Below are 14,479 nucleotides of genomic sequence, written 5' to 3'. Positions count from 1 at the left end.
AGAGGATCTAGATGTATGTGATTTACCAATAACGTTCCCTCCTGGAGGCCTCAGACTCAGGCTTATGGCTAGGAGTCAGAGCTGGGGCAGCATCTTTCTGCTCACAGGGCAGCTGCAGAGGAAAGACAAAGAGTGATGGTGGGCACACATCTGCAAGGCCATGGAGTCAGGTCTGGGCCGGCCGAGACCACACACTGAGGGTCACACTGCAGGCACCTGGCACCCAGGGCTCCAAGGCTCCAGGTGCTAGGAGCCTGCAAGGGGCTCTGCTGAGTCCCGGGGTGCAGGGCCTCCCCTGCCTTTTTGTGCAGAGAGGAGGTGGCCGTGCAGTGTCGTGGAGTGACTGCTGGCGCAGAGGTACACAGATGTCTGGGAGTGGGTGGCAGCCACCAGCGTGAGAGGGAAGTTCTCGAGGTTTGATCTGGAGACGCTGTACCCGCTGGGGACGTCTCCTTTGTTGGTGGTGCCAGTGGCAGTTGAGTAATGGATCAGCCTCAGCCCGTGTCCCAGGTCTTGTCGGTACCAGTACGTATAGTTGTGGTCCAGATCCTGGGCACATTTCAGGGTCGTGCTCTGTCCTGTCCTCAGGACCCGGAATTTTGGGTCCTGAGTGACACCAGCATTCCCTGGACCTGTGGAGAAGGAGAAGCTGATGCTGCAGATACAGGGGACACGCTTGGTGCCGGGGCCCCGAAAGGGACCCTTCCCGGGACTCACCTGCCTGCAGGAGACAGAAGGTCACACAGCACAGGAGGCTGGTGCCCATGGCAGGGCAGGCGGGCAGGCAGAGGGGTCTTCTGTGTGTTGAGGAGAGGGCAGAGGGGCTCTCCAGGGAGTCATTCTGAGGTGTCACTGTCCCTGCCTGGCCCCAGAGCCAACCCGTCACAGGGGGCCACGCCCCTTCCCCCAGAGGCTGAAATGAAACATGAACCTCCAGTGAACAGCTCAGAACAGGAAGAACGCGTTCCTCTGAATGGATGCCTGTCTTACAAGTTTTGTTAACTTTTCTGTAAAACACCTTGTAACTTTATGTGTATTTTATCCCAGAGATAATTCTTCATTAATATGTATATTGGTTTCATTTATCTAGTTTTGAATTTCGGGGAAAATCCTTATGGCTTCCTGCTGCCCTTTATGACTCATGCATCCCAAATACTCTTCAAGTGTCTGTTTCTACTTTGTTTAATTCATCACAGTCCTGGTCCTGTCCTTCCACCTACAGTGATTCTTCTGGTATCTGGTTTCCCAACCTCAGGCTCATCAACATTTGAGGAGTCGTTTGGCTCTATTTCTCGTCAATTCACCGACAGGGGCAGCTGCAACTCCTTCCTGGTCACCTGAGCACGTGCTTCCTGTGTCAGGAGGGGACATCTAGCAGCAGCAGAGCCACATCACGCCTATGACCGACCTTCTTTTGTGGAGAGATGGTTGCCCAGCACCGCAGATGACATGTTAGCACAGAGGAATACAGACGTGGGAGGGACGGGGTGAGAGGTGGCAGACTCCAGGGTAAATGAAAGATGCTCTGTTTTTACCTGAGACATCCATTCCATGGGGAATACCTCCTGGTGTAGCATCTGTCATTAATTGAGTCACAAATATCATAGAGCCCCAAACTGTACCTTGTTGCACATAACCCCACACTGAGAAGGACCCCGTACTTGCTGCCATGTCCTGCTGCCGTGATATTCATTCTAAATAAGTTTAGAATCACGGGCCCTGCAAATTATATAGCTGGTCCTGAGTACATGATTTTGGGCCTGTGGGTACTGCCTGATGTGCTGGTTTCCCTTGAGCGTGACCACATGTCTGGGGTCTTGGTGACTCGGCATTCCTGGGGTCTGGGAGAGAAAGACACAGAAACTAAAGTCAGAAGCAAAGAAGGATCCTGATGTAACCACAACAAGAAGCCTTGATCTGGGGCCTGGCAAGCGGAGTGGTTCCACATCTGTGCTCAGACATCCCTAGTCCAGGAGACAGAAGGACACACAGCATGGGAGACCGGTGCACAGGCAAGGCCAGAACAGAAAGGGGGACCTTCCAGATCAAGGCCTGTGTCTTGGATACTGGGGGTAAAAGCCAAGGGAACCCTTCTCCTGACGTGAAATGATCTCTCACCGAAATTGCTACTGCCTGTTGTCTGCACAGCCCAGCACACAGTGTGTGAACATGAAGCCTTGCTCTGTGTGTGTCTCATGGGATCTCAAAATAATTTCCTGGGAGATGATGACTTCTTATCAAAATATCATTATAAAATGATTTCTGGGAATGGGTGCATGAGAAAAGAAATTTCTAAAAGTGAATAAATTTTATAAAAACAGCCTCTACCACCTGGCAAGACCTTTTGATGGTTATTTTATCAAACTTTCCATCCCCAGCGAGGATTGTCCCTGAAGTGGATATTGTGTATCACATGATTTCAAGCACTTTTTTTAACCATAACACTTTCCAGTAGCACCTGTCTTAAATATTTAGCTCTGTGCTAAAGGGGAATTGTTTCAATGGTTAGAGACCTTAAATTTTCACTAAAAAGATGCCTGAGCAAAACGAATCTATAGTAACAGAAATCATTTATTTGGTTTTCAGGGATGGACAGGGACATGGGAAAGGGGCATGAAGGAACTTTCTGGGAGATGGAAATGTTTCTATATCTTAATAGGGTAGATATTACACGGGTATATACGTATATATTGAGCAAAACCATTGACCTGTCAATTATAAAGTGTGTAATGATTATTGTATATACAGTTAATCCTTGAACAACACAGGTTTGAACTGCGTGGGTCCACTTTTTAATAAATACATACTACAGTACTGCAGGATCTGTAGTTAGTTGAATTTTCAGATGCAGAACCGCGGATACGGACATTCAAGTGTGAAGTTATATGTAAATTTTTGACTGTGGGCTTGGGGGTGGCTCAGAGCCCCTAGCCTCTGCTAAACTGCACGTTGTTCAAGGCTTAACTATCATTCATCTGTCAATAAATTTGATTTAAAAATGCCTGATGAGGGATGTGTATTACATGCTCTGGTTAATTTCACGTAATGAATCATCGGGCATAAATATTCACCTTTCTGTGACTGCTGAAGTCCTCAACTACAGGCAAAATATGTCCATCTCTAACTTTGCCCCTGGGAAACGGTGGAAGAGGCTGTCAGAGAGTAGCAAAGGGAGTCAAGAAATGCAGAGTTCTGTTATGTGCCAGGTACTTCACGCTTACTAAATTTTTATGCAACCTTGGAAGATGGTGCGATGGCTAATGTAATATGTCAACTTGGCTGGGCCACAAGTATTTAGTTAAACACTATTCGGGGTGTTCCTGTTAGGGTGTTTTTGGAAGAGATTAACATGTGAATAGGTAGACTTTAATATTAGACTAGATTAACATTTTAGCTAGTAAAGCAGATGACTTTCCATAATGTAGGTGGGCCACATCCCATCAGTTGAAGACATGAATAGAACAGAAAGCCTAATCTTCCCAGGTAAGAGAGAATTGTCCAGCTGATGGCCTCCACTGGAACATCGGCTCCTTCTGCCTAACAGCCTCTGAACTTAAACATCAGCTCTCCCTGGATCTCTAGTACCACCAGCCCAGCTGCAGATTTTAGACGTATCAGCCTTAAAAACAATGTGAGCCAACTCCCTTAAATTATGTATATATACATATATATATATATACATACACACACACACACACACACACACACACACATATTTGTTCTATGGGGGGACTGTTCTATAGGGCAGGGACCACAGGTGTTGAGGACAGACTTGAGTCTGCTTCCTTGCTCTGACAGTTATGAAATAGGAGATCTGGGCAAGACACTCCTCCTCAGATATACAAACAGGTAAAATAATATTTATTATGCATGCTCTTTGGGAGCATTCATACATATCAAAGAAATAATACCTGCGAAAGGCTGTCTGCTTTACCAGGGCCTGGGAGGGGTTGGCTGGCAGTCAACGCCCTCACGGCCACTTCCTGAGCTGGGGCAGGAATGTTTTTGTACCAGAGGCAGCTGTTCATGCAGGGCTGCGTCTTGGCTGCTGGCACAGAGATACAGGGCCGCCTCGGTCAGCTCCAAGGAGCTCAAGTCAGGCTCAGAGCTAGAGTCACTGAATTGTTGGCCTGAGAATCTATCTAGGATGTTTCCTTCTCCTCTCTCTTCCCCTCTGTAATACTCAGCTGGGAACTGATGGCCCTGGCCCAGGGCCTGTTGGTACCAGGACACAGAGAGGCGTCCAGAGACAGGGGAACATCTCAGTGTCTCTTGCTGTTGTCTTGATTTGATCACGTATTTGGGGGTCAAGGTGACTCCAGAATCCACCGGGCCTGTTGCGGGGAGACAGAAGGAAGCTGAGGGCAGAGCGCTGGGAAGCCCCCTGCTGCAGCTCTCATCGGCTTGTATCTCGGGATGGCGAAGGCATATCAGAAGCTTCCACACTGTGCCCAGGACTCACCTGCTCCCAGGAGACAAAGAGTCACACAGCAGAGGAGCCTGGAGTCCATGGCAGCGTCAGGAACCAAACAACTCCTAGCTCGGGGCGGGTGTCCGGGGGTGAGTGGTCTAAAGAGCTGAACCTCCTGTTTCCCTGGTAGGAGATTTTCCCATGATGTCACTGCCCTGATGTCTCTGCAGGCTGTCTTCTGGTCCACTGCACCCCTTGGCAGGACCCAGGCCAGCTACTCTATGCCATTCCCTGACCTGCACAGCCCCTCGGCAAAGGGTGGGCGTGAGATGAGTACCATCGCCACATCCCCGCGTGCCCACGACACACTTGTTCTCCTCTGCCTGCCCCTGCCTGATAACAATCACCCAGTCCTCCCCAGCCATCCCCACCCCTTCACCCTCCACTTCCTTTGCAGTCTCCCGGAGACGCCTGCTTGGCACATCCTGGGGCTCAAGATGCATCTCCACTTCCCTGAGCAGTGAGAAGGCTGTGCTCGCTCCTCCTGTCCTGGGACCACTCAGTGAACTCAACCAGGGCCCCTGATGCAGGCATGTAGCCAAGGTTCCCTTAAGCTGCCCTCTCCTGGGTGCCTGTCAACCCCATCAGCGCCATGAGTACCCTGGGCCCACAGTGCCTCCGAGTGGCCAACTGTCCACGGTATCATGGATTTACAGCTTCTGCCTAAATCAAGAATAGAAATTCCCCACAACCCCACCTGCAAACCACTACACACACACACACACACACACACACACACACACACACACACACCCCTGTTCTACTGCCTTCCCAGCCTGACTAAATTAGGGTTGATCTTCAAATCCACTCTTAGCCTGTGGAGGTGAAAGATTGTACGATCCATTTCCATTAAGAAGCAAATACTTGCTGCACCATTGCAATGACGGCAGTATGCTAAGACGGAATAATAGGGCGTAAAAATAAACACTGATGATTTCAAGTGAAACCAGGCTGGAAACATGTATTCCATAGCTCCTTCTGACTAATCGGATCCATAGTTTCGAGATTTTATATTTAAATTAAGTATTACCAAATTCTAGGTAATGCATTTTATAAAGAGGTTTTATGTATATCATCCCATTTATTTCTGAACTCATAAAATCCTGAAATAAACAACCATGTCAGCAGAAGACCTAACTGGACATTTCTCCAAAGAAGACATACAGATGGCCAAAAGGCACATGAAATATGCTCAACATCACTAATTATCAGAGAAATGCAAATCAGAACTGTAACGAGGTACCACCTCACATCAGTCAGAATGACCATCATTAAAAAGTCTACAAAGAATAACTGCTGGACAGGGTGTGGGGAGAAGGGGACCTCCTCCACTGTTGGTGGGGATGCAAACTGGTGCAGCCACTATGAGAATACTATGGAGGTTTCTTTAAAGATAGAGTTACCGTATAATCCTGCAATCCCATTCCTGGGCATAAATCCTGACAAAACTCTAATTTGAAAAGATACATGCACCCCCAATGTTCATAAGGCACTTTTTACACTAGCCAAGATATGGAAGCAACCTAAATGTCCATGGGCAGATGACTGGATAAAGATCTGGTATCTATACACAATGGAATATTACTCAGCCATAAAAAAGAATAAATAATGCCATTTTCAGCAACATGGCTGGACCTAGAGATTACCACAGTAATGAAGTAAGCCAGACAGAGAAAGACAAATACCATATGATACTGCTTATAGGTAGAATCTACAGAAAAAAAGATACAAATAAGCTCTTTTACAAAACAGAAATAGACCCACAGACATAGGAAAAAAACTCATGGTTACCAAAGGGGAAAGGTGGGGTGGGATGAATTAGGGGTTTGGGATTAACATGTACATACTACTATAAATAAAAGAGATAAACAACAAGGACCTACTGAAGGGCACAAGGAACAATAATCAGTATTTTGTAATGACCTGTAAGGGAAATGAATCTGAAAAAGTATATATACATATATATGTGTGTGTGTGTGTGTGTGTGTGTGTGAATCACTGAGCTGTACACCTGAAACTAACACAACAATGTAAATCAACTATACAGACAAATGCAAAGAAGTGATTGAAAACATCCCAACTCCAAATTCTGAAATTGTTATAGTTCAGAGAGATTAGGGAAATTGCAAGAGAGGGGCAGTTTGGATTCAAACCCACGTTTAACTATAAAACCTATACACATATATATATATATATATAGTTGTAGTTTACCTTACGACAGGGCCGAAAGTAAGCTCATCACACGAGATGAATTATGCTGAGGCACAGCAGTAGAGGGCTGCCACTCACTCAGGCAAATCAGCACCGTCTGTCCTGCTGTGGTAGCTTTTATTAAAGCATTATCTAGGTTTACATTTTAAGACTTGTTTTTTTAACATTTCAGAAATGCCAAAGCAGCAACCTATGTTTTTATTAATTATACAAGCAATAATTGGCTTTCGTGAGCACCTGCCGCGCTTCGTCCTTGAGCGCAAAAGCAGCGCAAAGTTCCCACCATTATTTTGATTATACTGAAGTAGCACAAGGACATTTCCTTGCGTTCCCACCACTCTGATTATACTGAGGACATCTCATGGATCAGTGCCCAAAGCACTCTATGCATATTCGCAGGCCCCCGGTTTGCTGGGGGGGCGCTCAAAGCAATCAGGACTGTTTGCAGTTCTGGCTTATTCGCCAGCCCCCAGTTTGCTGGGGGGGGGGGGCTCATGGGCCACGTCTCCTTTCCATGTCCTCAGTTATTCCACTACATATATATATATATATTTTTTTTTAAATTCTATGTTACCGTTCCATTAACACTTTACACTATACTCACTGGGAACTATATCAACAAATGTACTTTGATCTGAAGAGGGCTGAATATGGAATATTATGATCAGATTTAACACTGACATAAACACACCCAGAAAAGAAAATGTTAAAATGTTCACACAAATTGGAAGCCTGGGCTTGGGTCCAGTTGTTCATACACTAGGATAAATGCCTGAGTTGTGCTGGGAAAAAAGTATTCCACGCAGCTATATATAAGTGGGCATTACTTAATTCATTTCACAGGTGTCAAAGGGTATCAATTATATATTGGTAAAAATAAAGTTCATTCAGTTTTAGGTAAAAATAAAAGACACATTTTTCATTTTCACCAAGAATTTTATTGAACAATGTATTCATTCACCAAATGAACTTTTTGGCCAACCCCAGTATATACACACTTAGCTTTTCCTATGAAAGTAAAGGGAGCAAGGTAGTTTTTATAGATGAAATTGTGTCTCCCCGAAATTCATATGTTGAAGCCCTAAGCCCCACTGTGAATGTGTCTGGACTTAGGGCTTTGAGGGAGGTAGTTAAGGGTAAATAACATTATAAGGGTGGGACTCTAATAAAACATGACTGGTGCCCTTAGAAGAAGACGAGGTGACACAAGAGAGCTCTTTCTCTGTGAAGCACAGAGAGGCCACGTGAAGACACGGGGAGAAGGCAGCTGTCTACAAACCGGAAACAGAATTCTCACCAGAAACCAACCCTGGCACCTTGATCTTGGACTTCAGGCCTCCAGAACTGTGAGAAAATAAATGTCTGTTGTTTAAGCCACACAGTCTGTGGTATTTTAATATGGCAGCCTGAGCAAACTAATCAATAGTATAGAGCCGTGAATGTCAGGATAAAAAGCAAAGAGGAAGGCATGTCCGAGCCAGTGCTTGAAAGATGGGCAGCGCCTGGTCCCGCTTCAGGAGGAGAGGCTCCCTAGGCCATGCGCAGAGCAAGGGCAGAAGAAGAGGATTGAAAAGGCATCGGTGTTCCAGGGAATTTTACAGGGATATTTGGTCACAGAGTGTCACGCATCCTGATGCTCTGGAGCAAATAGAATCTGGGTGGTGAAGTGTTAAAAAGCGATTCCAGGGAAGCAGAATTGATGTGGGGAGCCCTTGCCTGTTTATAATCAGGGGAGGCCTGCCCTCATCTCTGGGCGGGAGGCACCCGTCTTCGCCCCGAGGAGACGGGACTGGGGTAAGAGGTCAAGAAGGGACAAGTCAGAATCATGTCCAGGCTTCTCATACCATCATCACATCAACTGTGTGGTGATGACCTCACCTGGGCCAGCCCCCAGGTGATGCTGGTTGTTATAAGGCCTGGCTTAGTATTTTCTGGTGATTGAAGACCTTGGGAGGGAGGAGGAAAGAGATCATGTTACAAATAACACAGTTTTTACTTATTTTGTAGCTCTAGCTCTGTTCTCAAGCATCTCAGCCATATTTTCTGTCCTAGACTTTTCCCAAATCTCCATTTCTTCTCCCTAAATCATATAAAGCAAACCCCTGATTCTATTAGAATCACACACTTATCAAGTAATTTTGCTCCCCCAATGAACTCTCTCTCCCTGAAAAAGAGCCCGCCGGCTATTAAGTTACAAACTCTCCTCTCCCTGGTAGCATCGAGTGTCAGGCCCTGAAGGTCATGTTGGAGGGAACCTGCTGATGTAGCCCCATCCTCTGAACATACCTTCTTGACCTCTGTGGTCCCTCCCCTGAGCAGCACAAGAGCCCGTGGCTGCTTTCCAGCGCCCTCAGTCTTTTCCTTTCCCACTGCAATCTCTGGGCTCTCATGCATCTGTCACCTCTGAGGTTGCCCCCACTGGGGCAGGGAGGTTTGCACAGAACGCGGGTGACTCAGCAGGGCTGTGTTAAGCTGCTGGCACACAGGTACAGGGAGCTCACGTTCAGCTCAGAGCGAGCATCACACAACTGTTGTGCTGAGAATCGACCCGGGAAGTTTCCTTTTGCTCTCTGCATATTTTCATAAAACTCAAAGAGGAACTAGGGGCCCTGACCCAGGGCCTGTTGGTACCAAGACGCAGTGCGGTGCCCAGACATAGGGGAACACCTCAGTATCACTTGGTGTCCTCTTCCTTTAATCAGGTGTCTTGGTGTTTGGGTGACTCCAGAATCCACTGCACCTGAGAGGGAAGGAACTGGGGCTGGAGAAAGAATGCAGGAGAGAGCCCGATGGACACCAATGGATTCAGGCACTGTCAGGCTTAGAACAGAGATGCCACACCTTTACCAAGGATGGACCTGCTGCCAGGAGACACAGAGCCACACAGCAGAGGAGGCTGGAGCCCATGGCAGGAAGGGGCAGAGCTGGGCAGGTGTCACCTTGCTCAGAGCTCTGGTTCTCTGAGAGCTGAAGTTCTGGGCATCCTTTCTCTGCTTGGAGGTTAGGCAGTAACGTCACTGCTCTGACGTCATTGCCTCTGCTGGTTCCCATGAGCCTGGCCTCCCTTTCCAGGTCAGCTGATTCAGGAACCCTGCTTTGTCCTGCAAAGCCTCTTATGTGACATGTGGGGCTGGACTGAGCTGGCCTCAGCGAGGCTGGGCGTAGGCCACGTGCCCATCCCCACAGCTCCTTTGCTTTTCCTTTGAGGCAGGTGTTTCTGTACCTGTACCTGCCCCCTCCCAGCTCCACACCCTTCACTTTCCCTTGTAACCTCAGAGACTCCCTCATCACTGCATAGGTGAAGTTCATGGCTCCCATCTGGGACAGGACACCTGCAAATTAGTGTCTATGCTATTAAGCCTTCCAGAGGATAAAGCCACCAAACAAAGCTGTTTCTTAACCCTCCTGGTCCCAGGCACCTAGCTCTGTCAGCTTGCTCTGCCCCAGAAACTTTTGGAGTTTGGCAATTCCACAGCGCCCCCACGCGGTCTATGGGTGGTAACCAAGACATTGTCTTTGCCGTGATGTAATAATTATGGGATGTGTTTAAATTAGAAACTATTTCACTGTTTGCCTATTGCACTTTTTGTTTTTTGTGGGGCTTTTTGCTTTGTTTTTCCTAAAAGGACACACACACACACACACAGGCCCTAGCTGATTTGTGATTTTGTATTTTAAGAGAAAAAAGAAATGTGGCCATGGCGGAAATGTTTTGACTTTGAGAAGCTTTTGATGAGGGAAATGGTACAAACCTGGTCTAGGTTAGGTGAGATGCTAAAGTTGTTTTTCCTTAGATAACCTAGGACAGCTCGCTCAAAGCAGACCACTTAGGTCTCTTTGCAAGGTCCCCACTAATCAGCTTACCCCAGAATGAAGAAAATAATACTCCCTGTTTCTGACTGCTGGAGAATTTATCTTCTATGTCTCTCTTTTAGAAATCCTCTTTTTGCCTCTGTTCATTGATAATAATATAATGCCCATTTGCCCATATATGAATAAATATGTGTGTAGATAAATTATATTTCTCTAGGTTTTTCTTTGATGCCCGTGTGGGAAATAAAATATTCTAACCCTCTGCAATTAGTATGCTAGAAAGGAAAGGCCAGTCTGGATTAATGTAGGATTACAAAATAAACAGAAGGATTTGGGAAAACAGAATCTGAGAAGGACTTGATTCCAGAGCCAGTATCTCCCATTTGCTACTTCTGACTTTTAATTTACTTCCAATCCAAGTTTCTTTACATATTTACATTTGACTTACCTGTTATTCAGTTTTACATAGTGCATTATATACAGTGAATATAGATATTCTAATGGAATCTATTTCTTTACTTCAAAGTCCAAAGGCAACAAGTCCATCAAATACCACTGAGAAGAGATCACTGATCCAGCTGCATGTGACACTGATGGGCGATGCATCCATGTCATCAATGACTAGTTGCTGTGCCAACGAGCCAAGAGTCACCAGTACCTCTTATAAGATCCACCCAGTGGAGGAAAATTCCACCCTGAGTGATGCCCCATGGATATAAACTAGATTAAATTATCTCAAGCCCAGATGGGAATGTCCTATAACTAAATATTTTTTCTGAATTTTGTGCATACATAACATCAAAGCCTTTCACAATAGCAGCTGTTGTGTCTTATGGAGTTTCTAATGGTAGAGAAGGAGAAGTCTCTACACAAAATCATAGAAGCATAAACAATCGCTATAAACCACGCTAAGCAAAGTGTGTTTCTCAGTTTTAAGGAAAACACTTGGCACGGTTTGGCTTCAGTTAGATAAAATTGCCGGGTTGCCAATCAGTTCTCAACTACTGATATTTGAAAAAAACCAGAACATCTAAGATTGCTTAAGAGATGCCTGAGACCCCATGATAAACAGCCATTACATTTCAGACAAGAGGAGCCCAGCCGATATCATAACAACGCGTGAAATATGAGGGCACTGACTGCTGGATCCTGCTAAAATTGTGAACTAGCGCCATCTCCTGGCTCCTTCTCCAGGGAAACCTGATGAGGCAGGAAGCAAATATGAACACTAGAGACTCACCAAAACCAAGAGAATATTCTGGAAAGATTGAGTCTATTTGGGGCTGGAATATGAGTAAGATGAGAGGTGAGCCCAGGAGAGCAGTGAGACAGCAAGATGGTAAAAATAATTGAAGCCCTGCTCTTACCCGACCTCTTCTTTGCTCTGAGACAATCTTACCTGCGTTTTTACTGCAGGAATCAATAGCAGGATAAGTGATACCATTAAAGGACTGAAAACAAAAAAGATAACCAACTGGACAGTATATATCCCCAGAAAGTGAATTACTGAGCCCGATGAACCAAGAATTTATAACAAGCATGACAAATATACTACGTGAAGATCTGCGATATAAACAAGAATATAGAAGATGTCTACCACATAAGAAAATTTAAGGTCAACTTATCGAAGATCTTACCAGCAGCCCACCTAGTATATTTTACATCAGCATTTCAAAGTGCTGTATTATGGGGAATAATGTTCATGTTCTCGAATTCCCTAAAAGAAGCCAATGTTTCATGTAAACACGAAGTTTTCCTTCCAGTAGGAACTAATATATATTACCCTTTTCTTAAAATAATGACTCCTATCATCAGGGGATTTTTTCCCCCGTTTTTATAAAAACAGGGTTTCAGCTAATACATTTATAACCCAGATAAGATCTGTGAAGCTCTCTCTTCTTTGAAAACTAGGTGAAATTTCCCAGAGGTTATAAATTCCAAAAGCTATGGAAATTCAAAGCCCTTCCAGAGATCTCTGACCATGCCCATGGACACTTGTATTCTCCTGGTCTTCTCTAACCCTGTCTCATTACCTGTCCATAAAGCTAAGACCTTTCTGATTTCCTCAACAAAATTATGTACGTCAAGATTCCGTGAGTTTAGTAGAGTCTAATGAAGATTTGGGTGGTTCTGTAAAGAAATCGTATGATGCTGAACACAGGTTTTCACCATTTGCCTCTCATCCTTACCCATTGCACTCCCTTCCAAGACTTCCCAGAATCTCAAATTATTCTACCTGTATTATATTGAACAGTGTCCTTGGAGTTTACCCTCCACACTTAGCACTTCTATTAAAATATTCTCATCAACAATACTTTCCTCCCTAAGAAATAGGGTATAATCTCTTTAAGACACTAAAATTTAACTTTTCTGCTTTCAAACTTATGGTTAACCAATTCTTTTTTTGAATGGAACTCATCTCTATTCGAAGACTGTCTGTTTCTAAATTTTAATTTAAGCTGTTCTTTCGTTTTATTATTGTGATAAAATATATATAAAACTTACCATCTTAAGTCTATAGTTTAGTGGCATTCACATTGTGCTACCATCACCACTTTCCATCTCCAGAACATTTTCCTCTTCCCAAAATGAAACTCTGTATCTGTTAAATACTAACTCCTCATTCCCTCCCTCACCCCAGACCCTGGAAACCTCTATTCTGTTTTCTGTCTGTATGAATTTGACTACTCCAGGTACCTCATATAAATGGATACAATTTGGCCTTTTATGTCCAGTTTATTCCACGTAGCATAATGTTTTCAAGGTTGATTCATGTTGTAACACGAATCAGAAAGTCGTTGCTTTCTAAGGCTGAATAGTATTCCATTGTATGTATATATCACATTTGCTTTATCCATTTATCTCTTGGTTGGACAGGTTGTTTTCACCTTTTGGCTATTGCAAACAATGCTTCTATGAACACAGGTGTGCTAATATTTGTTTGAATTCCTGCTTTAACTCCTTTGGGTATATAGCCAGGAGTGGAATTTCTGGATCATATGGTAATTCTATGTTCAGTCTTTTGAGGAATTGCCACACTGTTTTCCACAGTGTTTGCACTATTTTATATTCCCATAACAACGCAATAGGGTTCCAGTATCTCCACGACCTCACCAACGTGTGTTTTCTGTTATTTTCTTTACTCTCACTCTCTGTTTGCCTGGGGCGGGGGTGGTGGCGGAAGGGATTCTGTTCTTCCCCTGTTTAGTGCAGGTGCCTCTTGAAGGAGAACCACCTTGTTCCTTCTCAGAACTGAGTGCCTGTGACTCTGCAGCCCTGTGGCATCCCAGCTGACACAGAAGTGAGGAGACTTCCGGCTGGTGGTGGCTAACCCCATTGTCGGGGGGAACATCTATCTTTTTGAGACCAGTAACCTTCAAATACTCCAGGGACCGTAAGGTTTGCTCTTTCTGACTAACGGATCAGCCTAAGTCCCAGTCCCGAGTCTTGTCAATACCAGCACAAGGCAAAATGGTGCATTGTCTAAGACTGTTCAAAGATCAGTTTCTTTTCCATCTCCATAAGGATCTTGGTGTCTGTTTGACCTGAGCATCCATGGGTTTTGATAGAAAAGGATATGTAAGCTACGATAGAGACAAGGAAGCAGATGAAGGAAATAACAAGGATCTGGAATTGGGAAACCCATATCAGGAGTTTCCCTCCTGTTTTCTGGACTTACCTGCTCCCAAGACACAAGAGGCCACAAATCAGAGAAGCCTGGCACCCAGGGCAGGTCAGGGAGGGAGGGGCGACCCACTGCCCAGTGGTGTTCATAGGTGAGAACTGGCTCTCTGAGCCTCTTCACGATCTGATAGCCAGGTCTTCCTGGGACATCAGAACTCTTACAGGTCCTCCAAGCCCAGAATCCCCTCTTATGTGGCTCAAAATTAGTCATTGTCTCTTTCTCTTTTCTAAAATAGGGCCGGCCATGCTCCGTGAAACTGGGTTTGGGGACTTCGCTCATGCCCTAGCTTCTCTGATCTT

At 45.1% G+C, this 14,479-nt stretch overlaps 2 gene segments (V, D, J or C); both read right to left on the bottom strand.

The window, feature by feature from the left end:
- Window positions 1-246: 246 nt before the first annotated feature.
- Window positions 247-766, bottom strand: LOC114901387. The segment is given in 2 exon segments: window positions 247-632; window positions 718-766. Coding segments are annotated over 2 exon segments (435 nt in total).
- Window positions 767-3,930: 3,164 nt separating this feature from the next.
- On the bottom strand, window positions 3,931-4,511 carry LOC114901386. The segment is given in 2 exon segments: window positions 3,931-4,334; window positions 4,463-4,511. Coding segments are annotated over 2 exon segments (453 nt in total).
- Window positions 4,512-14,479: the final 9,968 nt, after the last annotated feature.

The sequence above is a fragment of the Monodon monoceros genome, unplaced genomic scaffold, assembly GCF_005190385.1.
Source record: "Monodon monoceros isolate NGI ecotype Baffin Bay Population unplaced genomic scaffold, NGI_Narwhal_1 Super_Scaffold_2, whole genome shotgun sequence".
NCBI lineage: Eukaryota > Metazoa > Chordata > Mammalia > Artiodactyla > Monodontidae > Monodon > Monodon monoceros.
The sequence above is the reverse complement of the archived record's forward strand: the minus strand, read 5'-3'. Positions and strand labels throughout refer to the sequence as shown.